The sequence below is a fragment of the Elaeis guineensis genome, chromosome 3 (genome assembly GCF_000442705.2).
Source record: "Elaeis guineensis isolate ETL-2024a chromosome 3, EG11, whole genome shotgun sequence".
Taxonomy (NCBI): Eukaryota; Viridiplantae; Streptophyta; class Magnoliopsida; order Arecales; family Arecaceae; genus Elaeis; species Elaeis guineensis.
The window spans coordinates 89,959,586-89,985,099 of NC_025995.2; the positions used below are offsets into that span (position 1 = coordinate 89,959,586).

Below are 25,514 nucleotides of genomic sequence, written 5' to 3' on the forward strand. Positions count from 1 at the left end.
AATTAGGTTTTAAACCACGTTTAAACCTTTAAAAGGCCTGTGACGAACAAATAGTGGTGTGGTTCGGATTTCTTGCCGTACAGCGTCGTACCAACCCGAAAAGAGAGAGAGACAGAAACATTGCTGTGAGAGAAGAAGCAGGACTCCTGGATAGTGATCGTCAGGCTCTTCAGAGGTTCAGGGAATGAATGACCGTCAGCCTCCCATTCATCATCTGTGTGCGTCGACCTGATTAAGGCCACGAAGGATCTGACATGCCTGGAACAAAACGAACACAGATTTTGCCAAAATTCTATAATCAGACGCCGAAAGAGAGAAGAATTTTGAGCATACCCCCGTTTATTTAATTATTATACCTCAACCTTGCAGATAGAAACACACAACCATTTTCCTTTCACACTCACCACAACAGGACACTGAGAAATAAAAATCATACGGCAGTACTTATTAGCTCACACTCACAATTCAGAGAACAGAACGGGAAAAAATAACACCGTCTATGGATTGGATAGATTACTGGCGAAAGGGAGTCCTGGGTCCAATAGGTGCAATCCACCAAGTCCATGACGTCCGATTCCGGCCTAGTCCAGCGCTATCCTATGTGCCACGTTGATCAACGAGTCAGATTCTTTCCGGCCAAATGGTGGGGCCAACTTGGTAGGATCTATGTGGCTACAAAGACGCCGCATCAGCTATAAATGCTCATCCTGTGTTGCACAGTGCAGCATGCTGTACTTGCATGCATTCGAAGAACAAAAATAATGTTAAACGGCCAAACATTTCTGGCCGAGGATTGCAACCGGAGATGGACGCAAAATTAATATCCTTACCATCACATCATGAATTGTCACGCTCCGAGGACGTGACGTGAATGAGAATGCCATCATCAGATATCGCTAATGATAGCAGGAGGCCAAATATAACAATCTATATCTCATATAATATATAAAAGAGCCCAAATCTGCTCAACCACTGCTTTATTAAGAAGCTCAAAAATGACATGTCATTGACCTTTTGATTTTTCACATACACAAACCTCTTAGATTTTATTAAGATTATCATAGCTCCCAGGTTAACAGAATTTTTTATGTCATCTTCGCCCAAGCCAAGTGCATGCCCATCAAAATCAGATTGGTCGCAGCCAGCGAGGTATATTAAATAGGGTGGGCCAACACATAACCATTTGACACGGTCTGAGTTCCACGTGACACTAAAACACCGTCCAATAATATAAAAATATATAATATATTTAAATAAAATAAATATTTAGTATTATTTATTTTTTTATTTTTAATAATAAAAATATTTTTTTCTTCATAGAATAAAAATATTTTTTTCTTCATAGAATAAAAAAGAACAGTATTATTACTGCTCAATGCCTTATATAATTTTTTATAAATATTTATAACGTCCTGAACCATATAAATAACTCCCTATACCTTTATATCATTCTGAACAATATATATAGCTTTATAATATTTTATATAATTTTCTGTAAATATATATGACATCTTTTTAATATCTTATATGATTTTCTACGAGTATATATGGCATTCCAAACAATGTATATAACTTTCTATGAATATATATGACATCCTAAACAATATACACTACGGTGAAAATGGTCATTAACGACGCTATTAAGGTTATTTTACGACGCTAATAAGCATCGCCAATATCCTTTACGATGCTTCAAAAAGCATCGTCAAAGCGTCGCCTATGTAAGAGTGGAGATGGAAAGCGCCGACGCTTTTTAAAAGCGTCGTTATTTTTTAATGACACTTTAAAACGTCGTAAAATTAACTTTTAACGGTGCTTTTTAGCGTCGTTAATGACAACGCGTCCGCCACTCTACCAAGACGCTTTTTGAAGCGTCGGCTGTTAGGTTTTTTACGACGCTTATAAGCGTCGTTAAGTTTGTTTTAACAATGCTTTTAAGCGTCGTTAAATTCATTTCTAACGACGCTTTAAAGCGTCGTTAAAACCACATTTAACGATGCTTTTTAGCATCGTTAATGACTCCGCGACCCGCACTCTACCAAGACGCTTTTCAAAGCGTCGACTTTTTTGTCTTTAATGACGCTTATAAGCGTCGTTAAATTTATTTTAACGACGCTTATAAGCGTCGTTAAAGATTTTAAGAGAAAAAAAAATACAGATTTTATATACAAAAAAAAAAGAATACATACATTCCTGTATAAAATTATATCAATTATTCTAACATAAACTTGTACAATTACCACCATTCACACCTGTACAATCACCACCATTCACACCAAAAGCAAACTTAAATAGCAAATTTAACCAAACCAAAAGATATTATTTTATATAAATAAAAATAAAGTACTAATCGTCCATTACAATCAAGAGTAATATAAATAAATATAAAAATATAATAAAAATAAAATAATGTCAATCCGCAGGCGGATGGTCGTCGTTGTCTCCACATGACGTGCCGCTGTCTCGACGGGTGCCTGATGTGCCAGGAGCCTATAAGAAACATATCAAAAGCATGATTTGTATATCTATAAATAAAACTATATAAATCATTAAATTAATACAAAAATATATATTTAATAATATGTGTTTACCTGAGATGGACCATACATCTCTAATAAAGATGTAAGGCGATCAATCTGTCCCCTCATGGCCTGCATCTCGGCACGGCTCTGTCGCATCTCCTCCATCTCAGCGACACGACTCTGTCTAATCTCTTGTATCTCCGCCTCGAGTCTGCGAACGCGTGAATCCTGAGCATCTGTTGCAGCATGCTGCGTATATCTACTAACCTCAGATAACTGAGTGGGGGTGACTCCTACTCCATAACCCCTCACTCGGCCGTAGCGCTCTGGTCCCAATAACTCTGTGAACACCTCGGCCTCGATACGGCTCTGCTGCGTAGATGCTGCGGACTCGTCGTCACGCTTCGCAATGAGAGATGTAGCCCTCTCCTGTATTTTTTTTGAAAACAAGAGTTATACATTAATAGCTAACAAAATTAAATTTAAATCATTGCAAAAAATAGAATATTAATAATGCCGTACATATAAATCTCTCGACTCATCTCGAACAAAAGTACTATCCTGATGAGTATGAGTCATCCGATAAAACTCCACTTATCCGGGTTCCCTCCCCTGCTCATCCACCTACACAAATAATTTTAATTTTAAGCAAACAGTTATAATAATTTAAAAAAATATATGAGTATCATGATACAGACATGATCCACGATACATAATGATATTAGTTATATAAATATTTCAACATAAAAATTAAAAGTTAATTATGAAAGTTTAAGGAACATACAAACTCCTGTCGGAGTCGTGCATAACTCTTCGACCCCGATGTATGAGGAACAGACTGAGCTGCTCGTGCAGCTCTACCAATAGCAGAATAAGTCTGTAAAATAAAGTAAAGAACTTGTTATATGTATAATATATAATAAAAATCAATATTTTTATAAAATATTTAGAAAAAAAGATAATAAGCAGATAATATACCTGTGCCCTCTCGGAGAACCAATAATGAACCAACTCCATCCACTGATGAGGGGGTACATCAGGAGGACAATTCCTAGCAACCTCCTCCTCTGTCATACCCTGTCTCATATAGTCCTTCTTCAATTGTGCTCTATATTCTTTCTATTTGCGGTTGAGAGACTTCATTACAAAATCATGAGTGGATGGAGGGAGAACAAACTTGCTCTATAAAAAAAAAAAAGTGAAATGAAATAAATTATATAAATGATTAACAATTAATATACAGTATAAACATCAATTCATTACCTCTATAACTCGGAGGAGCTCAACTTTGTACGTTGGAAGCATGTCATTCCATTTTGCATAGCCCAACGGACATAGCTGAGGCCTCCGAGCAACAGTCTCCAAAAATGAAGTCAATAAGCAGGCAGCTTTCTTAATTGGCTGACCTAGCTGATTGCACTCCACAACAATCCTCTCGCCCTCACGCATCTGCCACACATCTCGTACTACTGTGGGTCTGCGTCTGGGGCGTACTCTCCCGGATCCGTCTGCAAAAAATACATAAAAGTAACTATATCATAAATATACATAAAATAAAATAAAAATAAAATTACATGAAAGACAATATATACCCTGCACATGTATCTCATCATCTGACTGATGAACAGGAGGATCGTGCTGTGCTGATGATGAAGGACAGGGCTCAGAATGCTGTGCAGCTGAACTGGCCTCAGGCTGCTGTGCTGAAGAAGACGTACCGACCTCTGTCTGTGAAAACTGGAACTGCACACCAGCATATCGTCCCCTGCGACGCATGATGTAACCTAGCATTTATATAAATAAAAGGTAGAATAAGTTAATATATGGAGTAAAATAACACAATAATTAATGCAAAATATATACATCATAAATAATTATTATCAGTAACAATCAAGCAGTAGTGTTTCCTTCAAATTCTGTTCTAACCAACGTCGTCGTAGCATTTAAATCATCAGCTGCCACAAAATTGTAGGGCATACATTGTGTATAAGTGTCATCGTCATCATCCTCCACTTGGTTTCCCATATCATATAAGTCTCTAGGTTTTGTTTTGATGACAGTAAACCAATCTTTATCTTTTGTGTCTTGTACATAAAATACTTGACGAGCTTGAGATGAAAAAATGAATGGGTCATCCTTCAATAACACACCAGTGTGTATCAACCTTGAAAAATTTACAAGTGTAAATCCATTTGCATCTTGTTTCAAACCCCTTGGTGAGTTTATGTCTATCTAATCACATCTAAACAGTACTACTTTAAATTTTTCATAATAATCCAACTCATAGATATCTTTAAGTGCACCATAATAGGATTTTCCATCCGCTTCCACCATAACACCGCTATTCTGTATTTTTCTAAATTTCTCTCGTTCTCTAGTATGAAATTTAAAGCCATTAATTATGAAACCGTTATATCTATTCACAATCTTGTTAGGTCTTCGAGCAAGAGCTATTAGTTCATCTGAATTATTTGTCTCCATCATCTTTGATACCTAACAAAAAATGATATGACGAAGTGTAGTTGAGTTATCTGATATTAAATATGTATCAAAAATTAATATATCTCATAATTAAATATAAATCACACCTGATTCGAAAGCTACATAGGGAATAACTCGACCAACCATCGCTGTTCAATCCTTGCATTAGGACGAATGTTATGATTGGCTCGTCTTTGATAAATTAAAAATTCACTGCATAAAATATAAATATATCATTTAGAACATTATACCTAATATAAAATTTAAATTTTGATGTCATTCCTTAAATATACTAACCTGCGATGGTCAGATATTATGTTACTATGAAGTAAAACATAACGATGTGCTTGTGCTAAGGATTTTTGATCAAGTACAATACTTTCAGCTCTTCCCAAGAATTTTTCAGCAGTTAAGAACTTATACAGTTCTGCATTCTCCATAAAGTCATTATGCCGTTGAGGTCGACTAAAAATAGTCTCTACACCTTGAAGATATCTTGAACAAAATGTCAAACATTCATCCGCAATATATGCTTCAGCAATCGAGCCTTCGGGATAGGCTCTATTTCGCACATAATCTTTAAGACGCACAAGATACCTTCAAGAATTAAATATTTATTAAAATATCAGTATGCTGTTGTTTCTAATAAAATTATCAAAAGATTTAAGGTTTGCAATAATACCTCTCAATAGGATACATCCATCTATAATGTATCGGTCCACCAACTTTAACTTCTGAAGCTAGGTGAATTAGCAGATGTATCATAATAATGAAAAATCCAGGAGGAAAAATCTTTTCCATCTGGCAAAGTGTAATTGCAATATCGGATTCTAACTGATCAAGTTTCCGAGGATCAATAACTTTGGAACATAATGCCTTAAAGAATGACGATAATCGAAGTACAATTGTAACAACTTGTTTCGGCAATGACGATCTTAAAGCTATTGAAAAAATATCTTGCATCAATATGTGACCATCATGACTTTTAAGATTTGAAAGTTTTCGATCCTTTAGATGCACACATCGTGAAATATTTGATGCATATCCATCAGGTACCTTGATACTTTTCAAAACTCCCAAAAAATTATCCTTTTCTCGAGCAGACATTGTGTAACATGCAGGAGGCACATAAATTCTATCATTAGCAAGCATTTTAGGATGAAGTTCCTGTCGGATACCCATTTCTTTTAAATCAAGACGTGCCATCATGTTATCTTTGCTCTTTCCATCAAGATTTAAAAATGTTCCAAGTAAATTATCGCAAACATCTTCTCTATATGCATGACATCAAGATTGTGCCGAATAAGATTATGTTTCCAATAAGATAAGTCAAAAAAGATACTTCGTTTTTTCCATAAATGTTTACTGGGCTGTTGTGTAGATGCTATCTGTGTGTCTTCCTCATTTTCATCCTCGAAATAATTGTCTGGATCTTGAAACACCTCTGCATCTATAGTACTGATACTGACTTCCTCTGGTAACCCTTCATGCACTGAGCTTTCAACATCATCCCTTCCTCTTTTTTTAGAGGACTTTGAGTGCTTACCATAACTGTAATTGATGCTATCCATTTGTCTATGAACATCAGTTCCAGAAGGTGGAATAGGGGCACATCCCAATTCTATAGTACCATCAAACAAATCTTTCTGAAATCGAAACGGATGATTTGCTTCCAACCATCGACGATGTCCCATGTAACAAAACTTGCCTCCATGTTTTAACCAAATTGAATGTGTTGAATCTCCACAACAAGGACATGCGACCCATCCCTTTGTACTCCAGCCAGATAAATTGGCATATACTGGAAAATCATTAATAGTCCATAACAAAGCTGCCCGTAGTTTAAATGTTTGGCCGTTGGAAGCATCAAATGCATCAACATCCTCCCACAACTGTTTCAATTCCTCTATCAAAGGCTGTAGAAAAATATCAATATCATTGCCTGGACCCTTATCTCCTGGAATAACCATTGACAAGATAAGTGATGATTGTTTCATGCACATCCACGATGGCAAATTGTAAGGTATCAAAATGACTGGCCAAGTGCTGTAGGTAGAACTCAGGGTCTGAAATGGATTGAAGCCATCAGAAGCTAAGCCAAACCTAACACTGCGAACATCAGAGGCAAAATCAGGATGCCTATCATCAAATGCTTTCCATTGAAGACTATCTGCTAGATGTCTCAACATTCCATCCTTTGTACGTCCTTCATCATGCCATCTCATTGATGAAGCTGTTTTTGATGATGCATAAATCTTTTTCAATCTAGGTATAAGAGGAAAGTAACGCAATACTTTGGCCGGTTTCTTTTTACTCCGCGTTGCATCCAATTCATTCAGTACATCATCTCGATCTTCTTTTTGTGTTATCCATCTTGAAGATCCACATACATTGCATGACTCTTGATTAGCGTTTTCACCCCGATATAACATACAATCTTTCGGACAACTATGAATCTTTTCGTATCCAAGATCCAATTCCTTTACTACTTTCTTGGCTTCATAATACGATGGTGGTAAACGAGTGCTTTCTGGAAATGCATCCTTTAATAACTTGAGCAGCATGGTAAAACTCTTTCCAGACCATCCATTCAAATATTTTATATGAAATAAATGTACAAGAAAAGAAATCTTAGAAAATTTCGTACAACCCGGATATAATTCTTCGTCTGCATCTTTCATTAAGGTGTGATAACGAGCTGTCTCATCATTAGATGTATGTATAGGCTCCTCAACATGCATATGTTCCGTATGCGTACATCCATCAAACATCCCAACTGTTTCTTGTATACTACTGGATTCTCCTAAATTTTGAACACCAAGTCCAAAAGTATCTGTGATCAAACCCCTTATATTATCATCTCTTACAGAATTGTCTTGTAGACTAGTGGATCCAAAATGAATCAGGGGTTGGTTACATGATGATGGCAACATAGATTCCCCATGAAAAATTCAGTTGGTATAACCTCTTAAAAAATCATTCCATACCAAATGTTCTTCAACAATTTGTGGATCTAAAGAAGAACTATTTACACATTTCCGACATGGACATAAAATCTTTCCATTCAAACTACTTTTCTCCATACCAAATTTAATGAAATCATGAACTCCATCTAAATATTCTTTACTATTCTTTGATTTATTTATCCAACTTTTGTCCATTGTAGGATAAAAATGACCGAACTTACAATTTATCTAAAAATAAAAAAAATTATACAATCTATATTAATGCAATGAGTAAAAAATATCAGTCATTTCATAAAATTCAAAAAAATAACAGCTAGATAAAATTTACATAGTAAATGCTTGCTATCATCAACTAATAGGTAAAGAAGGTCCTATCCCATTTAGAAAATTTATTAATTCTATAGGTCAATTACAAAAATCAAATGATATGCAACAAGAGCCGAAAAAAATTTCGACAGCATTTTCTCTTAGTTCTTTCGTATAGGAAGAACAAAAGGAAAATACCATCCGAAATTTATTCCGAACCCTCAGCATACCATTTGATTATGGTAATGACCTATAGAATTACTCACATTTTCCAAACTGTCCATACTGGACAATCAATTGATCAATGTACATAATTCTTTTACCCGTACAAAAATAAATAAATGTACGGATACAATAGAATATATACATTAATCAAAAGACGGGTCTATGTTTCTATGCAATGCAATTTTTTTTAAAATTAATTCATAATTAACTTGATTTAATACCTGATATTAACTTGGAGAGTAGTGGACAAAGAAACTTGGCCCAGCTTAATCCAAATGCTTAGTCTTCATCAGTCACGAAGATAAGGATAACGTAGGCCACACGATATCAGGGTCCAGCCACATAACGAGCGCCACATGTCAGATAAGCAATCAATCAGGATTCATGAAACTATGAAATTATCCATTCATCAACCATGTAGCACAACCTTAATTAATTGTACTATATAGAATGTTTAAAGAATCTTTAAAGAAATTGAAAATATAGAATGTTAAGAAAAGTTTGGTACATTGATCACAAAAGTTTTTTAATTATGTTAAATATAAAGTATATCAATACCTATTTTGAAAAATTATAATATGTGAAGTTGTACCTTAAGGATGATCATTTTTTGGGATCAAATTTAAAAAAAAAATTCATATTTAATATTTAATTTTAATTATTATTTTTTATTTATAGATAATAGCTAAATATTTGACTTGAACTATAGACCGATTTTATCTAATCCTAACCTAGATATCATACTTCAGTCCAACCCAACTCGAATGATCTGTGAGGTCTAAAATTATTTCCATATACTCAATCAGACCTATTGTGATCAACGAATGGTTTCAGTCCGGGTCAAAATCAAGACCTAAGAATGAAATTGGGTTAAATTGAGGTCAACCATGCTCGGATCTGATCCAACCCATTTGCAGCCACAGATTTACTCAATTTCATACTTGAATTCCTAACTTCTCTTCCATAGGATATAGAAGTTTTATTTGGCACATCCAATATCTAAATTTTAGATTTTATAGATGAATAATGATCCAAATGACAAAGCACAAGTTCAAGTATCACTATCATAAAACTGCATTACTTCCAAATTAGTGACAAGGGAACCACAAAACTAGGTGGTGAAACTTTGTACACAAATTTTTCAAGGGACAAGATGTTACTAGAACAATGGGGATTTTTCTTGATTTTTCCTTATTCCCCCCTTGAAAACACTGCTTTTCAAGGTTAAGCTAATAAACTGAATAATTACCCACACCAATCGATTTGGTGGAGGTTCCATTTTCTAGGTATTGAGAGGTACTACTTGTCCCATCATTTGCTAGGTTCTACTGGAGGCGTCATCGTTGAGTCATAATTTTCATTATCTAAAAGAGCAATTCAAAACCAAAGGAGGACTACCTGTACCTTTTTTTTTCTTTGTTCCTTCAAAACTGAGATTGAAGGAAGAATGATGTATTTAATTAAGCAAAAAATTGAAAAGGAAGGCCATCTTTCAGAATCATGGGGATGGATCTATTGCAAAAAAAACAAAAACATAAACAAAACAAAAAACAAAAAAAACAAATGTAACTCAATCTACACCAGAAACATAATAATAATAATAATAATAATAATAATAATAATTCAAATAATAATAATACTAAACTGACAGAGAAAAATAGCCCCCACGAAAAAGGGCAACTGCATCGAATAACAAACTATAATTTCAGAAGAAATCAGCAATTACATTAAACATTTCTTTATTTTAAAGCAACCACAACCACATATCTCCCAATTCATAAGCAACTAGGCTAGAAAATCACAAAGCAACCAGATATTCTGAATGAATACCCATCTATCTCTTATTTCCATCTGTTTTTCTGCGGATTAATTCACCAAAACAATCAGCAAAAAATTAATGCAAAACAGGCATGTTATTATGAAATTCTAGAGCAGTTGCAATAATATATATTCATCAAAAACACCTTAAAATAAGAAAGTCTTTTTATTCGTGCTAAACACCACTTGAATTCCTTTGCCGAGCGAAGATGATGCTGGCCGCGGCACCAGTGTACCATCTCTGAGCTCCGATCTATCAACATCAGGTTTCGTGCCCCCACCAAGGTTGGGTAGTTTTCATGCCATGGACTACATTGGAGAGGCCATGACCCAGCAGCGAGGCATGGGAGCTCATGGATGAAACGAACACAAGCTTGTCAGGGCACGGCTCTCAGATGAGAAGACCAAGACGCAGCCAATTAAATCAAGGTTTGGTACTTCACGTAGAGGTAAGCCTAGGGGTTGAACCGGCCAGTGTCATGAGCCATGGTTTGGGGGATTACAGCGGAGCGGTGGCGGCAGTGGCTGTGCTAACGGACGGGAAGGGGCCGAGGGCGGAGATGATGGGGGAAGAAGGATGGCAGAGCGGTGTGAGTCCATGGTTCTAAAAGCTCTTAAGAAGAAGAGAAGAGGAGGAAGAGATCTCACCTGACCACGGGAGCGAGGGAGACAAGGGCGAAAAGGCGGCTTGGGAGCGCACGGGAAGATTGGGGCGGTAGGGCTGCTCTGAACCAGTGAACCGGGCACTGAATCTGGAAGCCCGTTCGATCGTCGAGAGGGGGGAGGGGAGGAGGGCCGGTGCGGTGTGGACGGCGGCTGCGCTGCCGGCGGCGGAGATGGGGTCGGCGGAGGAATGGGTGGAAAGGGGCGGCAGTAGATGGATTAGGGCACGGGAGATGGGGGGTATTAAACGAACCTAACGACGCTTTTTTGCGTCGTTAAATAATGACGTAAAAAAGCGTCGATATTTTTTTTATTTAACGACGCTTTTGCTAAAAGCGTCAGCGTTGACAGTGCTCAAATTTTTCGACACTTTTAAGCGTCGTTAAAAAATGACGCTTTTTAAAAGCGTCGGCAGGTCAGCGCAACCTGCCGACGCTTTTCAAAAGCGTCGGCAAAAAAAAGTCGATAAATTTCTATTTTCTTGTAGTGATATATAGCTTCCTAATGTATTATATGATTTTCTGTGAGTATATATAGTATTTCGAAATAATATATATATTTTTTTATGAATATATATGACATCCTAAACAATATATACGACTTTCTGTGAATATATATGACATCCTAACAATATATATGACTTTCTAACGCTTTATATCACTTCCTAACATTTTATATGATATCAAAAAATTATATATATTATTTAAAATATCATATATATTCATAGGAAGTCATATAAGACGTTAGGAAGCAATATGTATTGTTTAGCACATAATATATATTCACAGAAAATCATATACTTTATTCGCAATGTCATATATATTCATAAGAAGTCATACAAGACATCAAAAAAATTAAATATATTATTCGAGATGTCATAAATATACAGAAAATCATATACATAGTTTAAAATATCATATATATTCACAAAAAATCATACAAGATATTTGAAAATACTAATACTATTTCTTCTTTATTTTGTAGAGAAAAAGATATTTTTATCACTAAAATTTAATAAAAAATTGAAAAGTATTAAATTTATATCCTATTATTAAGTACATTATGTGCTTTAAGATAATTAGACAGTATACTCCATATTAAATTTATTGCACCACATGCGGTGCGCAAAGACTTTCTCTTTATGTAGATTGTGTTGAGCCTAGGTCACGAACCAGCCTTGACTTAAAATTGAACTGAGCTTGGCCAGATATATGAGCCTGATATCTGGACCCAACCTGCGCCATATTTATATAGCATATATGTATTACACTGGCTCTGGAAGTACTATTTTTTTCTTACCTTATCAAGAATAATTAATTCAAAAGACCATCCATGGTGGCCAAGCACCAGAGGGCCTACCGTATAAGCAGAAGCCCTCCGGTGGCGATGCAGAGGGCGAAGAAGGCCACAACGATCAGCTTGGGGCGGAAACAGAGGGCGAAGAAGCCCATAAGGCAGCGACAGCCGTAGCAGTGGTTGCCAACATCAAGCGATTCACTAACACTGGCCGCAACTGAATGCTCGCAATGCGTACATACATTAGAAGCAGGTCGAGGATGAAGGCGAGGAGACTAACACCGAAATATATCATGGACTCAGGATCGATTCACCAGGCTCCAGAGATGTTCTGGGAGGCACAAACCATGAAGCAGCAACAGAGAGGCCGATCACAGCGACTTGGATTACCTTGTATCGCCCGGCTCGGCCGGGCCAGGAGTCCGAAAGCCGGATGTCCTTCAGCTAAATTCTGTGCCATGGATTCTTGTTTGGTTTTTGAGGTATGGGGGCGCCGAGAGGGGAGGAAAGGAATGACTCGACGAGTAGACTGAGGAACGAGGAGGAATTCGTAGTAAGGTGGCCGCGTGGCTGGAGATGGGAGCCACCCTTTGACGAGAAAGCATTCGATGGACCAGGTCCGACGGATCGGCTCCCATGAACCGGTCCAAATTATTAGTCCGACCAGGTTCACATGGACCACTAATAATTCAATCCTTCTTTTCCTTGTCTTTCTTCATTTCATGTAATAATACCGTATATTATTATTTTATGAAATAAGAAAGGGAAGGAAAAAGAGTTTTTTCATTTTTCTATAATAATAAAGATGATCACGATAATGCTTTCTGTGGTACTTTGGTCTGGTTTCGAAGTAGGTGCTAAAGAATCAACACTTCTTATCTTTCCTGATTTTGGATAAGGGAAGGGTAGCTCAATTTCTGTCAAAGCAGATATTAAAGAATCACCGAGCAATTTTTTTTTTGGGTGCACGTAAGAGAGCCTAGAAAAAGAGAACGTTATATAAAAAGAAAAGTGAAAAAAAAAAAAAAGAGAAAAAGAAAAAAAGATAGCCAAAAACCAACCTCGGCTATGGCCTTGCCCCGCACAGACATAACGCAGGCCAACATAAGACTAGAAACCCAAGGTACCATCAGTGATGGTCTTGGAAGACAAGCAGCCGAACTTTGGGTTGATGCAAAATAAAGCTTGAACTCAAGACGGGAGATCCTCGTAAGGAAAGTGCAGATTAATACTGCTCCAATGACAACAATATTAATCCCTGCTTTAGAGACAAGATAAAGTAGCAAACCATATCCTGGAATAAAGAAGACAGGAACAAGAACCCCGATGATATAGGAAATACAAGAGCAACAGATAGAATAAGAAGATCTGTAGAAAGTAACAGCCGGAGCCTGAAGCACAGAAGATAAGGAAGTGAAACCAATAACATGGAGATATAGCGCATGTCCAAGCAAATCCACCGCCTTCCTCGGCTGACATATCTCCCTAAACACAAACCAAGAACAATACAGACCACAGAGACACATCCAAGAAGCCTAGCTGAGAACCTAGAAGAGAATAATCAAAATCATGTAGCATGTTTTGGGCATGTAATACCAACTGAATCAGCCACTAATGTGGAAGCAAAATCATGAAAGAGAACATCACTAGCATGATATGATACATCCTATTACAAAGCTTTCCTGGCCATCCAATCCTCCGCTTGGTTATCCTCACGATAGATATAGGAGACTAGAAAAGTAGTAAAAAACTACTTCCAAGCTAGCACATCCTGTAACAGTGGACTCTGGATGCATTTACGAACAAAAGGTCTAGATAGCCACTGGATAACAGTAGAAGAATCACCTTCATGAATGCAGACCTTTCACACGCAACAGAATTTGGCAACAAAAAAAAAAACCCAATCAAGTACCAGTCAATTCTGTATAGGCTACCAAACATGGGAGCAGCGATCGGCCACCAGCCCATACCAAGCAACCATATGCATCACAACAGATAAAAAGCGATTTTCTAGGACCCGAGTGGTGTTCGCACCTCCCTTCACCACCCACAAACAAAAAAAAATAAAGTTTATTTAAAAGTACTTCAATTCCCATTTCGATTCTCATCACAAACTAAACATGTCCGAAAATATGATCATTTCAATTCCCATTTTAATCCGTTATGAATTTAATTCCAATTGCAAACCAAACAAATCGTATAAAAGATTTAGAGGACAGTTGGTATATTGCACAAAAGTAAAGAAGCAAATATAGAACAAAGAAGGGAAGAAAAACGGAAGAAAAGGGATGAACAGGGAAATAGCAGAAGGAAGTATCCGAATAGAAATGGTATAGGATTAGAATAGCTTGCACCCACGAGGGTCAATTGGAACGGTTTCCCAAAAGGAAGAATGTGCTGCTCTGATCTGAGTTAAGCCTCTAAGAGTTCTACCACAGGTTTTCCAAAGATTTAGAGCAGTTCAATCTCCTCTGATTCAGATGAGCTCAGAATGATAGCTTAAGCCTACCATTCTTGCCTTAAAGGTGATCCAATGCCTCCGAAGTGCCCCCCATCTTTCACCCACCAGATAAATCTCTTAATATAGTTTCTAGCTTTCCTTAAGCTGAAGAACAACCAATCATTGATTACATCGAAATCTCTCCCAGGTGTCTATGTCTCCATTTCCCTTTTTTTCCTCTTTTTTCTTTTTGGTACTCTCCTTCTAACAGGCCCAGAAGATTGCAGCAATCAGCATGAATATGGTTATCTGAAGATCCTTGGCAAAACATTTCTGTTTCCGATCTATAGAAAGATCTAAGAACTCAGATGGTGGATGTCGCACTCCAAACTAAATGGCCTTGGCCTAATCACACTGGAGGAAGATATGATCCACTATTTCGGTCGGACAAAGACTAAAGATATTTCTTTAGCTTCCTCTGAAGATTTCCCCAGTATTGAGCTTATTCTTTAAGCACAGCAAGAGTAACTATAGATACATTGTAATAAAAGTTGCATGCGACTGAAATTGCAGGAATTACATTTGCATACAGCTGACATCTGTTTGTTTGGATGGACGCGACTTTAATACATGAAATTTACTTCTTTTTCTTTTTGGGAAGTTGCAAATAAGATTGCAATGGATTAACTCATGAGGTGGGATCACCATTTAGTCAATACCGATATAATACTGGGAACCCATTATCCGTGTACCCGAATACATCAAAATTGGCACGGTGGGTCTTGACCACAAAGCCATGGATGGCCATGCAAATGCTCAACATGAAGATGAGAGCACCAGCCTTCAGGGGCAATGGCTAAAGGAGTTGGGGCAGTGGTGGGGTGAGGAGCAGCGCATATATGGTAGAAGAGATGAAAGGCTTTGGGCCATTGGTGGGTGCAGAGTGGGCCCAGAGGATGGCACTCTGGAGAAAGGTGTTTACATGAGGAATTTTATCAAACAGCTTGTGATCGGGCTCACGATGGGCAACGTTGCATAAGCTGGGGAGCCTGGTCAACTGGGGACAATGAGGCCGCTTTCAGAGAATGGCATGGAGAAGATCAATGAAGTGGGCATCCATGCAAGCTTCGAATACCTTGTTATTGATCACAGTATTCCATCAAGAATATGATTCATATATTAATAAATGAGAAGTGATCTTGGGCATTTCTAACAATTCATAAATGATAATTCATGTCGACAACACAACGAATGAATAGAAAATAGAACTTCAGCAAACAAGTTATGAGCATTTTGTTCCATGAACCAAGGGGAAAAAAGAGGCGGAGAGACATAACAGAAAATGTAAGACTAAATATAAAACAGACCAAACAAATATTCGATTGTATAGGGGAAAAAAAAAAGAAAAAAGAAAAAACCTTGAATAACGTCATTAGAAAATAAATGTTAATCAATAAGAAATGGTACTCTTACAAAGACTTTGGCCCCTCACCTAGTGCGTCCAAAGACTTTTGGCCCCTCACCTAGTTTCCCATGAGCACTTGGATATAGTCTCAAAATGGAGGATATAAATAAGGATAGCATCCCTAAAATTTTGGATTTGACTTAAGTTAATAATTGCCATCAATCCTATTTGGATGGAGGATTAATATTAGTTCTTTTTCTTTAAAACAATAAAAGAAGAAACCAGTTGTGAGTTTCAATTTCATGACTTAAAATATCACACTTTCTTCTAAACACCAAGTTACCAGTAGCTTCTCCTCAAATAACTTTTCTCCAAATAGGAAAAAATGCTTTCTTCATTTAAGTTCAATGTACATTAAAAACCTAAACAGAAAGAAGAGGGTAAGAAGAATGGTTCTCTAGCGGTAAGGTTAACAACACAACAAGTTCAGGCAACCCTGCTCCTGCAACCATCAAATTAAACTTCTGCTCATCTTACCATGGAGGCTTTGTAGTAAGGTTGTCTGGGGAATAGATTATGCTTTCTCCGTGATTTGGATAGGGTACCCCAGATAACTGACCACCCTAGAAGCTGAGACAAACCTCAGAGTTCGATCTTTCATTAACTTTTTGTTATCTCGTCTAATTCAACTCCTGAAATGAGCACCATTGATGGAATTATCTCCCTCAATTAACCTGATGCAACTTTTGCTTTCAACCTGCTGACCATCTACTATCTCGTAACACTGATTCTCCCTGTTTCCATCCAGGTAATGCGTGAAAAGAAATATCCCTACTAAAGTGACTTTATTAAGAACGCGTACCGGACTTCCTATAAAAACCTTTACCCCAAAATAAATAACAAAAAAACTTCCTATAAGATCAGAAAAAAATATACAAACATATAGAAGAAATTGAAAATTCCCTCTTTTTGTTATAACAAATAAATCTGCAATATTTAATGATCTCAATACCATGTGACCGATCAAGGGGTAAGGATTTGGATTCCGATCTAAAACGAATCATCGCAAAACCAGAACAAATTTAAACGCCTAAAACTGTAATAAGATTAAATATAAAGGGAGGGCCTTGGAGCAGATCGAAGACGGATTCGATCAAAGAAGCGATAGAGGCAACTCACCGAGTCCCACGCACCGCTCTCATCTGCGGCTATTTGTGGGTTTTCGAAAGAGGAGAGAGAGAGAGAGGTCGTAAGCACCGCCGACGGCGGTGGACTCGACGACCTAAGCTATCACAAAGTTCCAGTTAACAGTGCCTCGACGGTGATCGCCCGCAACGTCGCCCGTCGGATCGCGCTCCGCACAGAGCTCAAAGCCCTCGGAATATTTCCATTTATCCATCCGCACAGCTCTTGAAGCAACGTTGCACGATTCAATGGTGGATTCGCGCGAAGTCTGGTGAGCCTTTTTGGCCCTTTTCGGACGAAGGATGCACCTCTGTCCCGTTCGGAGTGGACGCGGCGTGGGCTGCAATAGACTAAAGACCATCCAGAACGAAAATTTTTGTTAGCAAAGAGGCCCCAAATACTATGATCAGAGCTGGTGATCAGGAGGGTAATTAACCAAAAATTATTCTAATTTAAAAAAAAATAAATTAAGAGATACTGAAAAAAAAAAAAAAAAAAACTTTCTGAAAACACAGTAAATTCTCCTTCGAACCACTTTTATATAACCACAGAAAATTCTCTCTTTTACTCAGCCATCTCGATCCAGAGGAGTAACCCAGAACCGCTTCCTTCATAACAGAGCATAAGAGTGCAGAAATTTAAAGAACAGAGAGCTAGTTAAATTAACCACACTGTTATAAATCACCGACGAAGGCACTATTGGAAGAGTTCTGGACCAGTCCGAACATCAGGCAGCCAGAAAAAGAAGAGGATGGCCGAAGAGTAGCGCTGTCAGTGACACGATAAGAGTGGCAAAGACCAAAAATTTAGCTGCGTTTGTGGAGATTAGGGGTGACGGTGCCCTTGTAGTGGCGCCGACCATCCAAAGGTATACCAGGAGGAGGCCAAGAGTGAAGGTGACAAAATTGATCAGGAGGTGCGTCTCCGTCGACAGGTGCAGCAGGTGGTGGCCAACAAGATCCAGTGGTGTGGTTGCCAGCATGAAACCGCCGGCGGCGACGAAGATGGCGATTGTGCCGACTACGATGATGTCTGGATCACGGCCCCGGCGGGCATGGGCCCGGGTGATGCCGAGTTCTGCTCCCGGGTTGTGCACCATGGGGCTGGAAGTGGAGAAAGTTTTCTAGAACTAGAATGGGAGGGGACGCCGCCCTGAAAGAGAGAAGAATAGAAATTTACCAAAGAAAACAAAGCAGAGAGAGAGGAATGAAACGGATCAATGCGAGCAACTATTTGCTCGCAACTACCAGATGCGGGTAGACTGGGTCAAGCAAAGCGGGTGAGGAAAGCAAGTCAGCCGCACAGCTTTCGCTACTTGAGCCAAGCTACGAGAAGGGTACCAAGCAAGCTCCCAAGCTAATTGAAATCTCCCCTTACTACTGAAACCCCCCTCCAACTTTTGCTATAATAATATATATTTTATATTTTTAATTAATTATTTTTATAAAAATCCATTTCTCTTCTTTTGGATAAAATAAATAAATTTTTTATTCTTTATAATATTTTGAAAATATTTATGATAAAAATATTTAAAAACATCAATAGTTCAACATATTCCAATATTCGTATATAATTTTTTTAAAAATTTCTTAAAAATAAATAATTCATGATTCTTTTATTCACATTGCAATCAAAAATAATAATGATAGTTAATATAGAAAATTTTTAATAATTTATATTATACATTTATTTAAATAATATTATTTTTATTATATTTTAATATAAATCAAGTTGGATCAATGATCCAAATTTTTAATTAAATTTATCTCTATATAAGTTTGATAATTATATTTTATCGATAATTATCTTATTACAATGCATCACTTAGGATCTTGATAACAAATTTCTTACCTGACCTCTCTGATTATGCCATTTATTAAATTTTTGTTATTAAATTTCACTCCATATTCAATTTATTCTGAATAATATCTTATTTATATCCATATAATATTTGATTTATATTTATATTTGAATAAAAAAGATATGAATATAACTAAAATCCAACTTATGTATATATATATATATATATATATATATATATATGTGTGTGTGTGTGTGTGTGTGTTCATTTAAAAATATAAATGTAAATATGGATTCATATCCAATCCATTTTCAACCTCAACAAAGACAAAAATGCTATGGTTGTAAACGTTCCTATAAATTTTAATTCCAAAATTATTGCTTATACAAAAAAAATAAAAATAATAAAAGACAGATGCAAAAAGTAAATCGGAAGTCTAACAAACCATGGTCCATGATGAAGGTAATGAGATTTGAGGTGTGTTTGATTCGTCGCTGAAATCGAAATTGAAATAAAAATTGACATGGTCAAATCCCCTAAAATATTTAGTTTGTGATTGGAATCGGAATCGAAATAAAAATTTGAATTCTTAGAAAAAAATAAAGATTGTGTTTTAGATAAATTAGATCATTTTTATTCTATCTATGAATCGGAATCGGAGTTAGACTCTTTCTAAACAAACAGTTAGAATGAGAGTCATCTATTTTCATTCCGATTCCACATCCTAATTCTTCCCAACCAAATATCTTTTGCATCCAAGGGCACGTAAAACATTAGGTTCGAATGGTTGTATTGATGACTTTAATTAGAATCAAGTAAGAACCCTCCGATTGAGGGTGAGAAGGTGAGAATTACAATTGAGATCAATTTGGGAAAAGCAGTTCAACTAATCGGAGAAGTGACGATGAAGGATTTTTCATTTGAGCTTGGGACCATTGATATGGTGAATTGTGAGAGAGATTCGAAGAAAACAGGTCATTGCTTGCAGCATAGATCGTAAGACCGGCGAACCTTTTTGTAAGTACTAGAAGGGTTGGGTATCAGCTAATGTACGTAGGATAGAGATTTGAGGAAAATAGATTATTTCTTGCAACACAGATGATAAAATTAGAGAAATCTTCATAGGGAAATGCTATAGTGCTTCGTGTAAATCATAGAATCAATAGACAATTAAAATTAAATAATTGGATGACCAAAAGCACCGATTTTAAAAGATAAATTTATTGGAATTAAATCAAAATCCTTGCCCTGTTTCATCCTTCTATTTTTTTGGTTTAGCTCTTTTGTCCTTCTTCCTTTTTCTCGTTTCGCATGGAGTTGGTCAAGAGCCAAGGATAAATTTTCTCAATTTTTTGAGTAGGGACGCGTGACATTGACATTGAAGGTTTAAGAGGTTCATCAAAAAAAAAAAAAACTTCATAAAAAAAGAAGAAAAAGGAAGAGGTTAGGAGCAGAAACGAGGAGAAAGAATCCTGGAAGGAAGGAATCTGGAGCTTTGGTGTTTTCGATCGGTCTGATTCGTAGAATTATTTGTGGATATGGGATGCCGGATAGATGGAACGAAACAAGTCCTGTCTTTTTGACACCCCTCGTGTGACAACTTGTTCTTAGATTATTTTAAAAAAAAATCTAGTTGGGAGAGGCACTAGATTCAAAATTGTTTGTGGCACTTTCATCATATTTTTCAAAAAAAGAGATAAAAATTATTTAGGTAGTGTTTTTTGAGAAACAAGGAGGAAAGGGAATTTCCCCCGAGGCAATGTATTATATTGTTATATTTACATAGGTAGGTAGGGACGATATATCAGGGTGGTCCTTCTGAGACAATTCCAAAAGAGGAGGGGAAGAAGTACACAAGAAAAGCGGTGAACCGACAGTTAAACAGAGTAGTTATTCCTGGTGCTTCTATCCTGTCTATCTCGCTCCTACCCGGCTACAATGCTCATGGTTATAGATGATCATCTGAGTCGTCTTCTATGCTGGAAGAACCATCCGCCCTTGCATTCCCCTCATTTCTGATATGCATGTGAATGCGTTTTAGTTCTTAACAGAGCTTGATTTTTTTGTTTTCTTTTTGATGCTTAACATGCGTTGTCCATTCTTCAAACACTCGAATTGTTTTCTTTGCTATTTCAAGGGCTGAATAAGCTTCAAACCGGAAGATCCCTTTATTGCGTTCTTTCCAGGTTAGCCAGTGGGAGGTCAGAAGGAGTGAGATGGATGCCTTACCTTGTTCCTTTTCAGGGAATGAATGGATCCAGTCCGACCAAAATTATTAGCTAGTGTTATGTATGCAACACGTAAATGGAAGGAAACAACAGACAAAGAGTCTTTATTTGGCCAAGCAAAGTGCTTCCACATGTGCAGGAAAAACTAGAGATAGATTAACAATTGCACTGCTGAAATTCTTTGGGCACAGTGACTCTATAATAAGCACACAAGTCCTCGGAGTCCAGCATGCATGTTAGATGCCAAAAAATTTTATCATTTTATAAAAGTATACATAGAAAATGATTTAATTTGCTATTTATTTTTTATAATATTTTGAAGTTAAAATAAATTGTTTGAGAGAAAAAATTTGGATGCTATTGCTAGAACTGCATAATGGTCGCTCAAACAAATTCATCCACCTAGAAAAAGCATTATGCTTAAACTTAATTTCCGCAATCATGCAAAGTGTAAGCTGTTGGAGTATATTTACAAAGGCAAGGTGATGATTCTACATTTAAGTGATTGAGATAACAATGATTGAGTAGGATGCAATTTTATAAGCTTTGATCTTCAAGAACATTAGCAATAGAGATTTTGCACAATGTCTAAATGTTTGGGACAGAACAACTTCTTAGGTTTGGAAACAATTAATTCCCATTTGTTAGTTGTGTGCTTTGAATAGAATACAAACATTTGTCAGCACTAAGCTATCGTGCTCCAAAAAAAAAAAAAAAAGGTAGTTTGAGCTTCGGCAGAGAAATGTCTAAAATATTTTTGTAATTTGATAAACATCTTATACTTTTTTATTTTATGAGAATAGATAATTAAATCAATAAGAATTGTTCACATGATAATTAGGGCTGCAAATAGGTTAGATTGACTTATGATCTAATCCGATCCCGATTTGAGTCAATTTGAACTAATTCCTATATAAAAACCCTTGGGTTGCATTGGATTCAAAAATCGCTCTAATCTAAATTCTAGTTACATCTGGATCTTGTATTTTTCAATCCAACTTGACTCGATCTAATTTATATATCATTTGGGTCTTAGATAAAAAAAAATATAACCGATTCGACCCCACCAAAATGCCAAATTATATAAAACTCCTCTTTCAGTATAAATATCTTGTCCAATTTATTAAATAACCCCATCTTCTATCATCTATTTTCACTTAATTATATTTAAATTTTAATAATTCATTATTTATTTTTGTAGGTTCTTAATTATAATGCCTCAAGGACATCAATACACACACATACATACATACATGCGTGTGTGTTTGTGTATTAAAATCATAGTTTATAAACTTAAGAAAATCAATTACTTGGAGGAGATTAAAAGTTTTCGAATAAAAATTCACGTTTAACTTAGCTTTTTTTTAGTTTTATTTATTTTTTAGTAATTTTATATTTGATTATTGATTATTATATTTGATTGATAAAAGAATAGCTAGACGTTTGATTTGAACTGCATGACTTGAACTTGAATGTTTTTGCTTGGGTTTAAGTCATACTTAACATTGACTTTCACAAATGACCCACGGAGCTAAAATCCTTTAGCTCGAACTGATCTAACCCGACTTGACTAGCTAATGGGTTGGACCCTAGTCCATAATCATGACTCGAATATGACACTGGGTTTGGTTGGGGTCAAGCATACCCCATTACAGCCAGGCCTATTTGAAGCCCTTAGGATTATATATGTGTAGTACCTCAATTATAATTGACATTAATTCTTAATTAGTAACCCATTCATTCTCCAAGTTTGGATAGATAATGAATCTACTAATCAATTCGCATCCAATAAATTTTTCTTCCTACATAAGCGGTCAGTTAATATTATCTCCATTTTATTCTTCTTAACAAGATAATTAATGATTATTATGACTAGTTCTATATATGTCACCACTTGTTCTCCAATTATGGCTGTTGGTTTCATGACAAAACAATTGAAATATTAAAATACATCAATTGTAAGTACATGCTGAATTTTTATATCCTCAATTAACTAATAATTGTCATAAATATTACATAATCAGCTATAATTTACAATAAACTACTTCAGGAGGAGCTTTACTAACACGTGCAGGAATTCCCATTGAGAGCAAGCTATCCTTCAAAAAGCATAAGCCTTGTAAAATACAAATATTAAGTAGAACAACCAAGCACCTTCCTTGGGGCAAACAATCTTCAGTGTTATTGGCTCCATCATAATGTGTCCATGGACCTGACAAAGTAGAAACAAGGTTTAGGAAATGTTAACAATGAAGTGATACAACAAATAATTAGCGAATGAATTGAAAGAATTGACCAAAAGATGAATCACATTAATCTCTAATTTGCCAAATGAAAGTAGGTCAGTGCAAATCTTTTTTCTAGCAGATGTACGGGACTAAGAAACTTCTGATTTCAAACACAAACATGAACATATAATCTATAGGATTTTATTGATTTTTCAGGAAAAAAGGGGGGCTTAGTTTAGGACCCTTCTTGTCAAGCATTATGATTAGAATTTTTCCCCAAGAAAGCCTAGGTTAAGATTGAGGATTCAGGTTTCTATAGTTGTTAAATAACATCACTCACGCCTACTAAATGATGATGATTTCACATTATTTCCTACTTATCTCCATCATCATGTTCCTCTCATTCCATCAAATTATCCAAGTCCATCTCCATAATTAGTCTAAAGGTTCATCACCTCTTGTTTCCTCTCCAAACAATTTGCAGCAAAGTAGTACAAAAAAACACTAGATGTTTTGGATTAAGAATGATAGTGGATGCCCGATGAAAAAACAAAAGTTGAAAATTAGTGTCAGATACTCAGCCACTGCATGTCAATGGATGCTCTGTGGTTTCGGTATTAGGTTTGCTGCTTGATCTCACTTCCCAATTTTCTTGTTGTTCTTCTCACTATTTATAAACAATTGAATAATAACAATAAATGTCTAACAAGAATGCAACTCATAGCAGAGCTTGGTCAATCAAATGAAGGAGAATCAAGGGCTAAACGAACTCTACACTAAGCTTTAACTATGACACTAATCTTTCAAAGTTGTTATAAAGGCATGCCAAGTTTTCTATGAACTTCTACAAATGACGTTTCTTCAGCATTGCTGCTGTTGTTAGTTTACCTGGTTCAAAAAATGGTACCTCCAACTAATAGTGATTGTTTTTCTCCTACATCAATCACGCCATCACCTTGAATATAATCTGAAAAGGGACAAGAATGCATCTAAATGCACAACTCATCCTACAATTATGGAACCTCTTTTCCTCCATGAGAAAGTGCAGTTCTGCAATTATAGTTATACATCAACATAGTAATTGATTCTTTATAGTTTAATTATCATCATGAGGTTATCCATTGTCGAGACTTAATCAACTGATGGTTCATTCAATGATCACCACTACACTTCCTTATTTATTTTGTAAAGATGGGAGAAGGTTCATTGTTAATGACGTTGACGAACACAGGGTGAAGGCTGCTCAGGTACAAGTACAAAGACCATGTGCATCTCGGTCCCCTACTTCATCATTTATTGAAGTACCCCCTGCCCCTCCCCCACCCCCACCCCCACCCCCACCCCCCAACTTAAATCTCTTTCTCATTAGTTGTGAAATTGGAGGTTGTGTTACATTTCATATCCTAAATAAACCATTATCCTTGTATTGATTACCTCGGTCCTGTTCAATATGATAAATTGTTTTGAATCAAGAGATGCTATAATGATATCTGGTTTACCTTCTTTTGCAATTTACTTGTCCATATAAAACAACAAATGGTTATAATTAGCATAATTCCAACAAGTTTCCTTGCGGTTGTCAGCCTAAATTACTTTGCCCATATATTGGCATTTAGATAGAGTTATGCAGAGCCATTTAGAGGTGGAAACAACATTAGATGGTAAGACTAACCACTATTCCCTATCAATGGCCCCAATACCCCATTGTCTCTCCCTAGATATCATTATGCAACACTCTTGTCATGCCACATCGCTTATTCATCTAATAAAGTCTTTGTTTTGAACGGTTGATCTTTCTTAAAATGTTGCATTGAAATATACATTATCCAGTAAAACCACCATTTTACACAAAAGAACAAGCCAAGAGGAGTTAACTTGCAGTCCAAATAATATGCAGCTACAACTATTTGTCCTCACGAACTTGTAAAAATCTACAATTCTCTGACATTA

The 25,514-nt window shown here is 36.4% G+C and overlaps 1 protein-coding gene across 1 annotated transcript; it reads right to left on the reverse strand.

The window, feature by feature from the left end:
* Window positions 1–2,299: 2,299 nt before the first annotated feature.
* LOC140856496 (uncharacterized) lies at window positions 2,300–18,617 on the reverse strand. The gene is made up of 8 exons (XM_073253949.1): window positions 17,302–18,617; window positions 4,115–4,306; window positions 3,786–4,030; window positions 3,501–3,704; window positions 3,307–3,399; window positions 3,045–3,146; window positions 2,592–2,951; window positions 2,300–2,490 (listed from the first exon to the last, which is right to left on the reverse strand). Exons 6-8 carry the CDS (start codon window positions 3,099–3,101, stop codon window positions 2,413–2,415), a joined length of 495 nt encoding a protein of 164 aa, XP_073110050.1. The 5' UTR covers window positions 3,102–3,146; window positions 3,307–3,399; window positions 3,501–3,704; window positions 3,786–4,030; window positions 4,115–4,306; window positions 17,302–18,617; the 3' UTR covers window positions 2,300–2,412.
* Window positions 18,618–25,514: the final 6,897 nt, after the last annotated feature.